The following is a 14,361-nucleotide window of genomic DNA, read 5'->3' on the forward strand; positions in this document are numbered from 1 at the left end:
CTCGTGCCCCTTCGACCGCGAGATCATCACTTGCGCATGCCTCTTGCAAGGGAAGGAAGAGTAGGACGGGCGGCTCATGTTGTGCTGACTCGGGAGATGTAGACGAGTCAGCACACTCACACTCCTTTAGGTCTCCACTTGGTCCAGAGACACAGTATCAGTCAGGTCCCTTTCCCTCTCCTAGTCCCACTGCTACTCCTCGCTCCAGAAGTGCTCGCGCAGCTTCCACTCCTTCAGACTCTGCTACCGTCAGTCCCCCTTACTCATCAGGGGATCTCTCCTATCAAATCACATCTGTCGGAGAGATAATAAAGATAAAAAGGGCAAAGCAGTGATGGCCACCATGAGGAGGTTGATGAGTCATTACTTCAAGAGCGGCATAAATACCGATTGGCAGTATCAAGATGCCCAAAAGAAGCAGGCGGTGATCGATGAGTTAAAACAAAGATACCCTAATCTGCCAAATGTGGAGTTTAATGACGATTATATGCGAGAGTGCATGGGTTTGGTCCTGAAGCATCGTAGATCAACCTTGCGTACTTCCATCACAAAGGGGTTGGCTAAACCCAGCTGAGCAGACAAAGCTAATTGGAAGTACTTCAAGAAGCAACATAGGGACCATCCCGAAATGTTCGACGGTCAGAGGAGGGCTGCAAAGAGATGGCTAGACGTCGTAGGTACTTCGCACTTTGGTGCAGGTGGAGAGTATGCGTTCGAGGCAACCGTGGTAAGTCTACTTCTTCTCATTTAATGTATTGTTCTATTTGTTTTACTTACATATTACATGCACTTTAGCTAACTCTAACTCTCGTAAATTGGATCCACAGCAAGCTGCGATGGGTCGTCTTCCTACAGATGCAGAGACTCGATGCGCATTTCGGATAGGAACAAAGCCGTGGTTCATTGAGCAAGAGGCAATGGGAGCGATGGTCGATTGGGCTGAGGTGGCTGCTCGCACGATATAAGTTTACTCCTACTTGTAATCTCACTTTTTAATTTAAGTTCCAATCTAATTTTCGATTTATATGGTTCACTCTTAGGGTCAAAGCTCAACCGTCCCATCATCGAAGGCGAGCGATCAATAGGGCCCAGGATCAGACGTAGGTGGCGAGGACGAGGGAGAAGATGCAGGTGTCGAGGACCAAGGAACAGGCCAACAAGATGAAGATGATTTGGATTCGGATGAGTAGTAGTGGTAGTAGCATTTTGTATATCCGCTCATTTGAGCAATTTTGTATCGCCCTTTTGAAAGGGTAATTTTGTTACAAACACTGTTGTATATGTCCGACATGTATATGCATTTGTTACTCATCATTTCACAAGAACAATTTTGTATCACCCTGCAAGCAAGGGAAATTTTATTATAAAAAACTTTCTTTTGTAATTACAAAAAAAAAAAAGGATTAGTGGGGCTAAACAGGGCCAAAAGGAAGCCCTATTTAGCCCCACTAATCCTTTTTTTTTACTTATGTTAATTGTCGCTATATAGCAACGTTTACTAGTGTCGCTATATAGCGATGATTAACAGAGTCGCTATATAGCGACGATTAACAGTGTCGCTATATAGCAACGTTTGCATCGTCGCTATCTAGCGACTTTTGCCAGTGTCGCTATATAGCGATGCTTTATAGCGACGGTCCTTTTCTGACACTTTATAGCGACGGTCCTTTTCCGACATTTACGCCCATGAAAAAAAAAAATTTAATGTAAAAAATTTTAGCGACGTTTACGCCCGTGAAAAAAAAAATTTAATGTAAAAAGCGTCGGTATTTCCGTCGGAAAATGGCCTATGCCTTGTAGTGGGAGAAGAGGAGAAGGAGACATACGCTCATGCATAAGCATAAGCATAAGAAAAGGAAGAGCATGCATAAGCATAAGCATAAGAGAAGGAAGAGGGAAAAAGAGCATAAGCATAAGAGAAAGGGAAGGAAAGGATATGCTTATTCTTATGCATAAGCATAAGAGAAAGAAGAGAGGGAGAAGAAGGAGAAGGAGAAGGACATGGCCAGGGGCATATGCTTATGAAAAGAAGAGAAAAAGAGAGGAAAAAAGAAGAGAAAGAAAGGAGAAGGCATAGGCATATGCTTATGAAAAGAAGAGAAAAAGAGAGGAAAAAAGAAGGGAAAGAAAGGAGAAGGCATAAGCATAGGCATATGCTTATGAAAAGAAGAGAAAGAGTGAGGAAAAAAGAAGAGAAGGGAAGGAGAAGGAGAAGGAGAAGGAGAGAGGAAAAGAGGAGAAGGAGACATATGCTCATGCATAAGCATAAGCATAAGAGAGAAGAAAAGGGAAAAAGAGCATAAGCATAAGAGAAAGAAGAGAGAAAGGATATGCTTATTCTTATGCATGAGGATATGAGCATAAAAGAAAAAGAGAGAAAGATTAAGCATACGCAAATATATATGCTTATGAAAAGAGATCGAAAGAGGGGGAAGAAGGGGAGAGAGAGAGAGGAAAAGAGGAAAAAATGAGACATGCTCATGCATAAGCATAAGCATAAGAGAAAGAAGAGGGAAAAAGAGCATAAGCATAAGAGAAAGAAGAGAGAAAGAATATGCTTATTCTTATGCATGAGCATATGAGCATAAAAGAAAAAGAGACAAAGCTTAAGCATAGGCAAATACATATGCTTATGAAAAGAGATCGAAAGAGGGGGAAGAGGGGGAGAAGGAAAAGAGGAAAATGAGACATGGTCATGCATAAGCATAAGCATAAGAGAAGGAAGAGGGAAAAAGAGCATAAGCATAAGAGAAAAGAAAGGAAAGGATATGCATATTCTTATGCATGAGCATATGAGCATAAAAGAAAAAGAGAGAAAGCTTAAGCATAGGCAAATACATATGCTTATGAAAAGACATTGAGAGAGGGGAAAGAGAGGAGGAAAGAGAGAGAGGAAAAGAGATTGAAAGAGGGTATGAAAGAGGGAAAAAGAGCATAAACATAAGAGAAGGAAGAGGGGGCCGGCAGGCCATTGAAAGAGTGAAAAAAGAAGAGGAGGAGGAGGAAGAGGGGAAAAAGAGATTGAAAGAGGGGATAAAGAAGAGGGAAAAGGAAGAGAAGGAAGAGAGGAAGAGAGGGAAAGAAGAGGGAATAGGGAAAGAGAGGGGAAAAAGAGAGGGAAAGAAGAGGGAATAAGGGAAGAGAGGGGAAGAGAGGGTTCCTACGCCCATCACTAGAGCTAGCGCTTAAAAGGAAAAAATAGGAAGCACTTTCTTACCTGGAATAGTCATGCTCGGTGTTTTGTGAAGTGGCCCTACAAAAGAGAATATACATACCATGTTTCAAATAACTAGTTAGAGGAAGAAGGAGTTTAAAGAAGCAACTTCTCAAAGGGATTGGATTGAGGAGACAAGCATAAGCCTCTAAACAAGGAGAAAAATAAGCTTTAACACTCACAAAAAATGAACCTATATTGCTTAAAGAGACTCACCTTCTTGAAAAACTTCTTTTCACACAAGCAAAGAGGGATAAGAATGGAGAGGGAGCACAAGTGTTAGGAGACGGGTTGAGTAATCTCTCTCTATCCTTGGCTACCCCGTGGCAATGAGAGCCACCCAACTATATGAGTCTCATAAACTGATTGAGATTACAGAGATGCAACAACCACTTGTCAAGGTCATTGTGCATTCTTGCTAGTCAATTTTTCACAATAGAGATGCTAAAGAAAGCATTGCGTCATAGGGTTTTGGGTTTAAGCCCATAGTGTCGCTATATAGCGATGATTATAATTAAAAGCATCGCTATATAGCGATGGAACAGAGCAAAACGTTGCTATATAGCGATGTTTCAGAGCACTTATTGTTAAAAGTTAAAAAAGAAGCTCATAGGTGGCTATTTTATTACAGTTAATATATTTCCTTACAACTTATGTTGTGATTTTAGAAGTGTGCAAATGGAAGGGATGAGTGGAAGCTCATCAGATGATGCGCCAACGCCCGGGAGCATAGAGTGGCTTACGGAGAGGTTGTATTGTCATTGCACTCATTGCAAGCGAGAAGTACGACATCAATGTCGTATTATCATGCGCCATTTGCGGATGTATGGGGAGGATCCTGAACCAGTACCACCGTTGGTGTTGCATGTGTTGATGGATTATCGGTAAGTCAAAGCTATTTGAGTTCATGGTTAATATTGAATACCATTATGATACGAAACCTTGAGACAAGATCTTATATTTACACAAAATCTTAAAACAGGATGAGGAGGCTGACGAGGGTATGCATATACCTTCACACTTTGAGCAAGACTATAGTCTCCCGGATGATGATGATGAGGATATGGTCGACATGATAGATTCAATTTTTAGGGGCACTACATCCCATGTACACGTGATGTCAGAGTTTGAGGTCAAAATGCAAGAGTTGCAATCAACACAATTGTACGAGGGTGCTAGGATGTCTAAACTACGTGCTTGTCTCTCAATCTTGAATCTGCAAGCAAAGTATGGGTGGTCGAATACAAGTGTCTCGGCCTTAATGAGGTTAGCTCTTGCATTAATTTGACTCATTATTTGGATATTGTTTGTTTTGAGAGTCATCATTATTCGAAGCCTTTGTATTCTCACTTTTTCTCTCTTTTATTCCTACTTTTCAGGTCAAGGCAGACATTGCCTCTTTTCAAACACCCATAGGGTACATGCGTTTCTTGAAAGGAGCATTTTCAAAGGAGAATAAGCTTAGTGGGCTCAAGTCCCATGATTGGCACAAGGTCTTATAGGTATTTTGGGCTGTAGGATTAGTGTACCGATAATCATGATGCATTAGCCCAATTATTCATGATTATGTTATATTGTTTACATGACTTCTTTGTTGCTTTGATAGTTCATCCTCCCAACTATAATAAAAGGGTGCTTACATGAAGATGTTAGAAATGCTATATTCAAGATCAGTGGTATTGTGAGGTATGCTTACTATCAAATCGCATTGATTGCATTTTTTTCAATTTAAGCTGAATAATCTGTAGACTAATTATGAATATATCTTACATGGACATGTGAAATAGGTGGATATCTCAAAAAGAAATCTCCATATTGAGCATCGAGAAGGCTACGGTGAAATCCATCGAAGCCGTATGCTTGCTTGAGAAGCACGTTCCCTTGAGCATTATGACAACTCAAGTACACTTGCTTGTGCACATAGTTGATGAGGTGGCTATTGCAGGTACCGTTCATAGTCAGTGGATGTTTTTTCTCGAGCAGTTTATGAAAACTTTGAAGAGATTTGTAAGACAAAGAGCAAGACCAGAAGCAAGCATGGCAGAGGGATGGCTTGTGCAAGAGTCATTAGTATATATCACAGAGTTTCTTGCATCCACTGATCCCGATATGCTGCAAGCTTGGCATAACAAGGATGATGATTGCATCGTTGGTGAGGTTCCCCAAGGAAAAGGGATTGAATGAAAGATGAGCGAAGAGCAAATGGAGAAATTCAATAAGTTTTGTATCCTCAATAGCAAGGAGATGTAGAAGTGGATTGAGAGATATGAAGTGGCCAAAGCAGAAAGAATAAATGCAAGGATGAGATTCAGAGTAATGTACAGGTGATCACAACTATATCCACGGGATCTAGCTCTTCTCCCCACTCACATGTCACTTGATTGGCTACAACTGGCTCTACGTAAAGCCGAACATGATGGAGAGACAATAAACGAGCGCGAGTGAGAGTTATCATCAAGATGTATGATGCATGTAAGTTTCTTACCTCTTGACATAATTAAGTAATTATTTGTGGCAATATACACTATAAAATAGATGCATCTTCACTGTTTTAATGATGCTCTTTTACAGTACAAAAAGTACAATGCATTATGGTCATATGGACGACATTTTTGCATGGAACGCATCGATTCAAAGAGAGTCACGTATGATTGTGGAGTCATGGCTAACTTCACACAAGATAGCCAAGCAAGTGCTTTGGATACCAATCTTCTCTCCTCACAATTGGATTATTGTGGAACCATATGCGAAATCTCTAAAGTTGATTTCAGACAATTTAGTATTTTCATTCTTGATGTAAAATGATTTAGAACTATTTACAATGGTCCCCATGCCACAGTGAGATAAGATAGTAGTGGTTTCTTTGCAATAGACTCCACGTCGCTATTAAAAAGTATTTCAGTGTCACTATATAACGACACTTACAATTCTGATAAAAGTCGCTATATAGCGACATTTGACTACAGTCACTATATAGCAACCCTTGATGAGGCGCGCTTCCAATACCGATGAGTAACGCCACATGCACGCTAAATGTTAGTACTTAAACGTCGCAATAGGATTCGTGTGTTGTAGTGATCATCAAGGTTGAAACTTGCATGTTACCTATTGTTGCACTCTAGTACCTCCTTCATGTGTGTAGACTCAAATAACATGTGTGATACCTTCTATATCTCTCATATTGCCTCCAAAATGACTCTAAAAGTAGTGATGTATCTCTCACATAAGGACATTAAATATTCTTCTAGCAAAAAAAATATAATTACATTATGGGATTTTTAAATTTTGAGAAAATTTATAGAAGGAGCATAAGGAAATGACAAAAATAGGCTACATAGGGATTTAGAAAAGAAGTCCTGAACACACATGATATAGACATATTACACTAAGTGACTCCCTCGAGTAATTTAAGAACATGAAATTTACAACTTGTAAAATAATATTAACTTACAGTGTCTTGTGCATCTTTTTTGTCAAATCTCTCTTTGCAAAGGTCAATGGAGCCCTTGCTCTCATGAATTTCAGTTGATGAAGTAGATGAAGAGGGCACTCCAAGGCTTTTCTCCTTGATGGTTTTGTATGCATCTCCTTCTCCACACATTCTTGCACTTGGAGAAACTCAACCTTGGTAATAGTTGCTTGCTTGGAATCATGCATTTCTTCCCAAGTCTTGAAGGGTAGTTCCATTGGGGACCCACCAAGGGCTACATTTGTACATTGGTGAATCTCATTCTTTTTGAAGCCTAAATCAATAATACTCTCCCAAGAAGAGATATGGCAAAAAATTCATCTTCCCTCATCTTATAGATATATTGAAAATCACTCTCTAAGGGATTAGCCTTCTAGGTGCTTTTCTCCTATGCCAAATGGTCCTTCTTCCTCTTAGTGGAGGGCCATCATTGACCCAGTTTCTTCTTCTACTTCTATGTGCTTCCCTTTTTGTGATGTCTTGGCGGACCATGCCAGGGCTAGTATTGCTTTGCAAGCCTCATCAATATTTTCTTCTACATCTATCTCTAGCTATGGTGCAAGTAGATTTGGGACCCCATCTATGAACCCAAGGAGAGAGGTATTCTCCATATCTAGCATTGCTATGCAAAAGGCCATCTCAATTTGGTTTCTACAAAACCCATTTAAAGAAGCCTTGCCTCCTCACTTGTTATTTTCATTCGCAAGGGGTGGCCATTGGAGGAGATATGTGCTAGACATAGTTGAGTGCTGGGTAAGTGACAAATGCAACACAGGGGAACAATAAGCTAATCCAAGGCCTTTATACATGCCATGGACTCCTAAAAAATTTATTAGTAGTTCAAAGTTGACTTTATGTTCAATTTGTTCCATTTTCTTGGTGTTGAACTCACATGCTATGATTACATATATTTATGGGTGACCCCCCTCCCCCCCCTTGATATTAAAGCCCATACAAAGTACCATACCCATGGAACACATACACATGATGGTAGTAGTCCATCGATGCATCTTTTTTGAAGCAGTTACACATGGTGCATGATACAAAAACTAGAAAATATACATGTCTTACAACACAAATGATATCCAAATCAAACCAAAACTTCTTATTGAAGTATCTTACTTATATTAAGACCTTTGCAAAGTATTTACCCATCAAATACATAGACATGATGGTAGAAGTACAACAATGCATATTTTTGGAGCACTTATGCATGGTACATGATAAAAAGACACAAAATTATGCGCGTCTTACTGCATAAATCATATCTAAATCATACAAACTTTGCAAGCGCATGGACCTTAATTATATTAACCCCTATGCAAAGCATCTTATCTATTGGACACACTTATGATGGTAGCACAATCATTCATGTTTTTTAGCTCTTATACCTGATGTATGATTGTTAAAAAACAAGGAAATATGTATGCCAAAATATTTTTCAATTTATAATGAGATGCACCAATAAATTTCAATCACATATTCTGAATGAAGATTAAAATATGCAATGAATAAATGAACACAATGATAGGAATTCAATACAATGTCCATATACAAATGAACATCATCCTTGATACAATGATAATATGATCAATATACAAATTATATTAAATGTATTTTTAAATATATAAAATATACAAACAACATTAAATATATTGAATATATTATTTATACTAAATACACCAAATCAAATATATTAAATAGATTAAATATACTAGTACCACGTGGTATTTTATTGTATATTATGTTAAATTAAATATATTAATTATAAATAGATTAAACATACTAGACATGATGTGGTTGATGTAGAATTATCGCAGATTACGGCAGGGTGATCAAATGTAACTGTGATGGCCAGTAACTCACGACTGGGGTGGTTTAAATAATTATTTTTTAACCAAAGAACATTTGAAATGTTTTAAAATACCAATTTAAAATGAACTATTTAAATCTCCTGCAAACCCTTAATAATGGTGTTTGTTGTTCAACTATTATGGGTGACTCTTAGAGTTGAAGTGTTTTAGATGTTTTTCGATATGGTTGGACTTAAATAATTTTGTTATGCTCTCCCAAAAAATCATAAATGAGACAAGATTTTTATCTCTAATGTCAACGTTGCTATGATACTAAAGAAACCATCTATCCATGTGTCATGTAAAAACGAAAAATATATTCAACAAATTTGGAAATCATTCCCAATATAATTGTACAGCAAATCTTATGCTTTATCAATCAAAATCCTTTTTTTTTTTCACTATTTCTTAAAACCCCATGCTAGAATAGTTTCATTCATGAGATTCTTTTGATATATTACATGATATATTTTGATTAAGATCAACATCACTTTTTAGCTTTGATATTGGGAGACCATTCAAGTTTCATTGTCACCCAATGAGCCCCATAAACGAATTCCTATGTCTTATGCTAGTTGGTATAGGATCCTTCAGAATTATTCAGCAAAAATGAGATTAGAGATCCCTCTCAGATTCCATATGGCTTTCCAAGCTATTTGAGTTTTGTGTGCATTAGGTTCTATTACTTCTAATCATTCCCAATATAATTGTATGACAAATCTTATGCTTTTATCAATCAAGATCCTTTTTGTGCTTTCACTATTTCTTAAAACCCCATGCTAGAATAGTGTCATTCATGAGATTCTTTTGATATATCACATGATATATTTTGATTAATATCAACAAGACTTTTTAGCTTTGAGATTGGGAGACAATCCAAGTTTCATTGTCACCCAATGAGCCCCATAAATGAAATCATATGCCTTATGCTAGTTGGTATAGGATCCTTTAGAAATATCCTGCAAAAGTGAGATTAGAGATCCTTCTCAGATTACATATGGATTTTTAAGCTATTTGAGCTTTGTGTGCATTATGTGCTATTACTTCTAATCCTAAAATTTGAAGAATGAACTCGTTCGGGTCATTTGCAATGGGTTCTTAATAGCTGATTTTGACTCTTTTTTGAAAAAATGTTGATCCAATAGTTGATGATCAAAACAAGGGTTGCCAGACACATGCATAAGGGTATATATCTCTTATGCTGCATCGCCTTTTAACCAACAAATTTGAGGGAAGATGCAACTAGCACTATGAAGAATTAATTGATGTTATGGACATTCTTGATCAAGTGTACAATACAAATTTTTGTGATTGGTGATGATTTGGGGATCTCCATCTTCATTGGTAGTGAGCATAATTCATAGGGTTACTCTTTATACTAAAGTTTGCTAGCATGATAATTTTTAGCAAAGATTGCTAGTTGGAAGATGAATGTGTGAAGGTTGTTAGTATGGTCATTTTAGAGCTTGAAGAGGTGTTCATAAGGTTGAGGATGAGTATAAGGAAGTAGCTACAATATCTTGCCTCCAAGGGACATCACATGCACAGAGTAGCTGGGCTATTAGGGAGTGGTGGATTCTTTTTGGAGACATGTTTTACTCCAAGTACTATGATAGGCAAATTCTCCACGTCTGACTTTGATAAAGTATATATTGTTTGCAAATGCATAAAGAAAAAAGGCTACGGTAGAGGATTTGGCTATCTGCGCACTAAATGTCCGTGAAATACTTTTTATCAAGACTTCATGATTTTGCATAGTCATTGAAGATTTTTAATACAAACTAGCAAGGTTTTAGGCAAAGCAAGAATTTTCACCTCCTTTTCTTCATCATGTGCATATTGCAATTCAAGTGATATTAATTCATTTTTGTTTTTCCAAAATTAAAGACATTTGTCTACATTTGTTTATATCATTTAGTTTTCCCAACTATTTCAAGGGCAGTTGGAATTTCGACCTGGGCCACCAAAGAAGAAATATGTGCCCCATGTTGTATCAGTACCACCTTGAATATCATAGCACGTGGGATCCTCAGCTACTGTTTGTAAACCAGATACAGTCTGAAGGGTGTTTGCTGCATCCACCCACTCCAAATTTCGTATGTAAGCTGCTTCATTAGAACCAGCTTCTGCAAACTTTCCACTACCCATTTGTGTGGTCGTGTGTTGACCGTTTTGCTCTTGATTCATGATCTCTCCTCCCCATTCCAACGAGGTTGCCGAATCAGATAGATGTGTAAAGAGTGATTGAGGCCAATAGCCTACCGATTCTCCATTGAATTGTAGCCACCAATTCCCTGTTCCAGAGTCCTATGCAACACATGGATTAAAATAAACATATGTGAAGGAGTGATCTGTGGTTTTGTTTGGCTGCTTATAAGAATAGCTATGAGCATATCTCCAAAAACTATCATATGTAAAAGAATAGTACAATGTCATTCACACTCTCATTTAGGATCTCACTTTGAATACATTTAGTGTAAACTCGACTTGTTGACCGTCAATGGTAGATATTGGAGAAAGAGTCCCTCCTAAAACTATATTGTTGCTTGTTTGTACGAACCCGGAACAGGCCAAGTTGTAACATCCTGTCCCATTATAATTATTGGCCTGCAAATAAGTTCATAGCGGGGTTACGTGCCGTGTACCAAATGACGTCGAAGTTCTAGATAAGGTGAATATAGTACATGAACTTACAAGTGCTCAGCAGGAATGTGAACTATGAATCTAAAGTTACGATTTTGAAAAAGTACTTTTCTTATTTTGGACCCCCAGTGTTCTTAATTGTCTATTGTGCCATGCCGTGCCAATTAAACTTTTGGTGCAACTATACAACGAGATGTGAATGAGATATAAGAAGAAGCACAAGCGCACTCAGCTTTTTCACTTTATAAGTGTAGATATAACTACTCAATATCCATTAGTTAGAACATAAGCTGTGAGAGAAAGGACTCTTCTTGGGCTATCTCGGTTCTACGACATTTAGTTGAGTATTTCTCTCAATGATGTTCCTTTCTCCCCTTTTAGACCAGTGCATGATTCTATGGATACCTCCTAAGAGATACTAGTGACTGATGCAGCGTGGCATATTTGGAGAGCCAGATGCACAGAGGCATTGGATGGATCTCCATCCCTCTCATACCATGGCCAATATTTAGACTGATACCATACATACGCTGATGGCCAGTTGGGTGACCATGTAGGGTTCCTCTTGGGTAGCGTCTAGAGGCTATCCGGAGGGATATTTTCTTTAGGGATTGGAGGGGCTGTCCCTTCTTCTTAGAGTCTATAGCAGGATTGAGGTGGCACTTTCAGCCTTTTCCTTCGTTTCTTTTGAGTTAGTTCTGAGATTTTGTGTTGACCCGCTTTGGGTGGTCTTTTTATTCATGCCATGCATCTATTTTGAGCTTGCTCTTGTGGGAGTTTTTTCATACTTATTAGAAGTCTCTTTCATGAAAAAAAAAAGAACAAAGCTGAAATCTTTTAAGTATTTGGAAACTTTTAGACATGGTAAAACGGGTCGAGGGGTATTAAAGAGGTAGACATGCTAAGAATCTACTTACAGTCCAATACACAAAAAGGCGAGGATTGTTGTCACCATACGTTGCTGGGTAGACCTGTACCACGCACACGTGCATTACGATGAGAACGCAGTCACCAGATGACAGTTTTCACGTAATGAGGAAATAGGACAAGCATGAAATTCGGTCTGGATATTATACATACTTGCCAGCCTGCCTATATAGTGTTCAATTCACTACCAGACCCCGCCGCGACCCACCATTGGGCAAGGCTAAATTCGGTGGAGAGCTCCACATTGGGATCCCATAAGCTGAAGATTGCTTGTGTGCCATAATACGCTTGCGCCCCGTTGGCATACCGTCCAAAAGAATGCTAGGTACACGCGCAAACCGAAAAAAAACTCAGTAGTCTCAATCGAGACCCGGAATACGGATTGAATGTCATATGAAGTTCGAGAAGAGTATCAGCTATAGTAGCTACACTCACTTGGTGGTCAACTCCTCCAACAACCTGAGGAGCTCCGTAGAACTTGCGGCCGTAGAGTTCTGGTGAAGAACCCGTTCGTAGGATATCATCAACCGTAGTGCGCCGAACAGGAATCGTGCCGTTGGGGCACTGGCCATTTTTGTGCCATAACTGATAAGCTTGACCGGAGAGCTGGTGGCGAGTATGAGACTCCGATCCATGAGGTACGGTGGAAGGGGATTCCTGCCAAGGGAGCACCAACCAAACAAACAGGTTTTAACACTCGCGCCGTCTTATTCGCCGTACGTGGGGCGCCATAGTTTAACGTCAACCCTATGAAAAGCTTGGGCTAACTAGTGTTCACTAGTAAGTACCTGAAGCTTGTGGTCTTTTAGTAAAGGGTGGTCGAAAGCCAGCTGAGTGGAACGGGTTATGCAGTCTATTGTATCTCCATCGGAACTCTGCACGGCTGGCGGCATGGTAAGTACTGCTCCATTTCGAGTGCAACACGACATAGTAAATCTTGCTTTAAGAGGTATAGCTGCTAGCATATACATAGATGCAGGATAATCATAATTACCCGGATGCTCTTCACTGCAGGCTTATTCAACTTCCGAAGATGCTCTTCGATGCTGGACATGTTCCCTGGATTGACGTTAGTACTGGATGAAAAATGAGGAGAGGGCCTTAGTGCCGAAGTGCAGCAAAGTATACAGAGAAGAATCACATTTAAAGGAACAAACACAGGACGGAGAAACTGTCCCATGCAGATGGATGGGTTCTACGAAAAACTGTAAACAAGAGCGCTCTCCTCTGACACAACGGCGGCCTTTCCTGACAGAAGAGAAATGTTCTTAAGACTATGGGTGCTAGTCAAAACTGTAAAACTCTCTTTGACACAACGGCCTTTCCTTACAGAAGAGAAACGTAATTATATAGCACGATGATCCAAGCGTGAGGCCACGTACAAAATGGTGTGTCAAGTGATTTTGGCCACAAAGATTACTCGTATATATAGTGTCGTTCGGATGGTCGGAGAGCTGGATGAGCGCTGTGCTTCAGCGGGTCAAGAACTGCGATGACAGTTCAAACAAGAGAAGCTGAAAGTATCTCGTATGGTGCGACCCACGCGGGAACAAGGCCATATTGCACGATGATGGGAGACTTATGATAGTCAAATGAGCGTGAGCGACGGAGCACGACGAGAAGCATCTAAAGTCGCTGAGGGTTCTCTTACAGCATTTCTAAGATGGGAGTCCGTCAAAGTGCGCTGGTCGATGTAGCGTGTCGTGGAGGGTATTTGAAAGCTCCAGCAGGAAACGATTTTAGATGCACTGTGTCCCTCGATTAGTTTAAAGGGTTACGCTTCTTTTGTTTTCAGGTCAATTCAGCAAACCAGCCTTCCAACCACAAGGTTGGGCCTCTCCATCAATGCCTTGGCTATTTGAAGAAACTAAAGGCTCTTGGGCACTAATGAAGCCTTAGATGAAATAGAGGAAGATGGAATTCTAGGATAATTTGAGACTAACGCTGACATCTTGAATACTAGAGTAAACACACATCCACTAGCAATAAGAAAATCCTCATGTGTGTATGTGCATGTGCACACGCGAGCGCGTGTGTGTGTGTGTGGTTTCTCCCACTCCAAGACATGCTTCTTCTTCTCAAGTTTCTCCTGCCACTAGACTATGGACTGATGTTCTCAAAAAAGAGATTTGATGTTTGATCTAACAGATCCTTCTCCTCCTCATGAGCATGGGTCTTAGCAGGAGGCTGAGGATATGGTAGCTGCTTGATGCTTTGTCACTTGTTTGTACATATGTATATAGCTATGAAATGTC

At 39.5% G+C, this 14,361-nt stretch overlaps 2 protein-coding genes across 2 annotated transcripts in view; both read right to left on the bottom strand.

Annotated features, from left to right (window-relative positions):
• Window positions 1–10,272: 10,272 nt before the first annotated feature.
• Window positions 10,273–14,361, bottom strand: part of LOC147903908 (protein neprosin-like) — a 65,308-nt gene continuing 61,219 nt past the window's right edge. Inside the window, exons 5-7 of the mRNA XM_087372616.1 lie at window positions 12,097–12,150; window positions 10,997–11,143; window positions 10,273–10,843 (exon numbers count right to left, since the gene is read on the bottom strand). Coding sequence (XP_087228742.1) covers window positions 10,469–10,843; window positions 10,997–11,143; window positions 12,097–12,150 — 576 coding nt within the window. The 3' untranslated portion in view covers window positions 10,273–10,468. The remainder of the gene's footprint in view (window positions 10,844–10,996; window positions 11,144–12,096; window positions 12,151–14,361) is intronic.
• LOC147903909 (protein neprosin-like) lies at window positions 12,272–13,489 on the bottom strand. The gene is made up of 4 exons (XM_087369776.1): window positions 13,101–13,489; window positions 12,895–12,981; window positions 12,542–12,763; window positions 12,272–12,427 (listed from the first exon to the last, which is right to left on the bottom strand). Exons 1-4 carry the CDS (start codon window positions 13,284–13,286, stop codon window positions 12,272–12,274), a joined length of 651 nt encoding a protein of 216 aa, XP_087225902.1. The 5' UTR covers window positions 13,287–13,489.

Source organism: Dipteris shenzhenensis, chromosome 3 (assembly GCF_047967505.1).
Source record: "Dipteris shenzhenensis isolate YYH24624 ecotype China chromosome 3, Dip_SZ_1.0, whole genome shotgun sequence".
NCBI classification, from domain to species: Eukaryota; Viridiplantae; Streptophyta; class Polypodiopsida; order Gleicheniales; family Dipteridaceae; genus Dipteris; species Dipteris shenzhenensis.

What these genes read in the sequence shown, in the direction of transcription:
- LOC147903909 (XM_087369776.1), bottom strand. Translation starts at nt 13,286, where the DNA reads ATGGGACAGTTTCTCCGTCCTGTGTTTGTTCCTTTAAATGTGATTCTT. An exon ending in TAAAAGACCACAAGCTTCAG is followed by an intron (nt 12,764 to 12,894) that starts GTACTTACTAGT and finishes CTCCCTTGGCAG; the next exon opens with GAATCCCCTTCCACCGTACC. An exon ending in TTGGAGGAGTTGACCACCAA is followed by an intron (nt 12,428 to 12,541) that starts GTGAGTGTAGCT and finishes GCGTGTACCTAG; the next exon opens with CATTCTTTTGGACGGTATGC.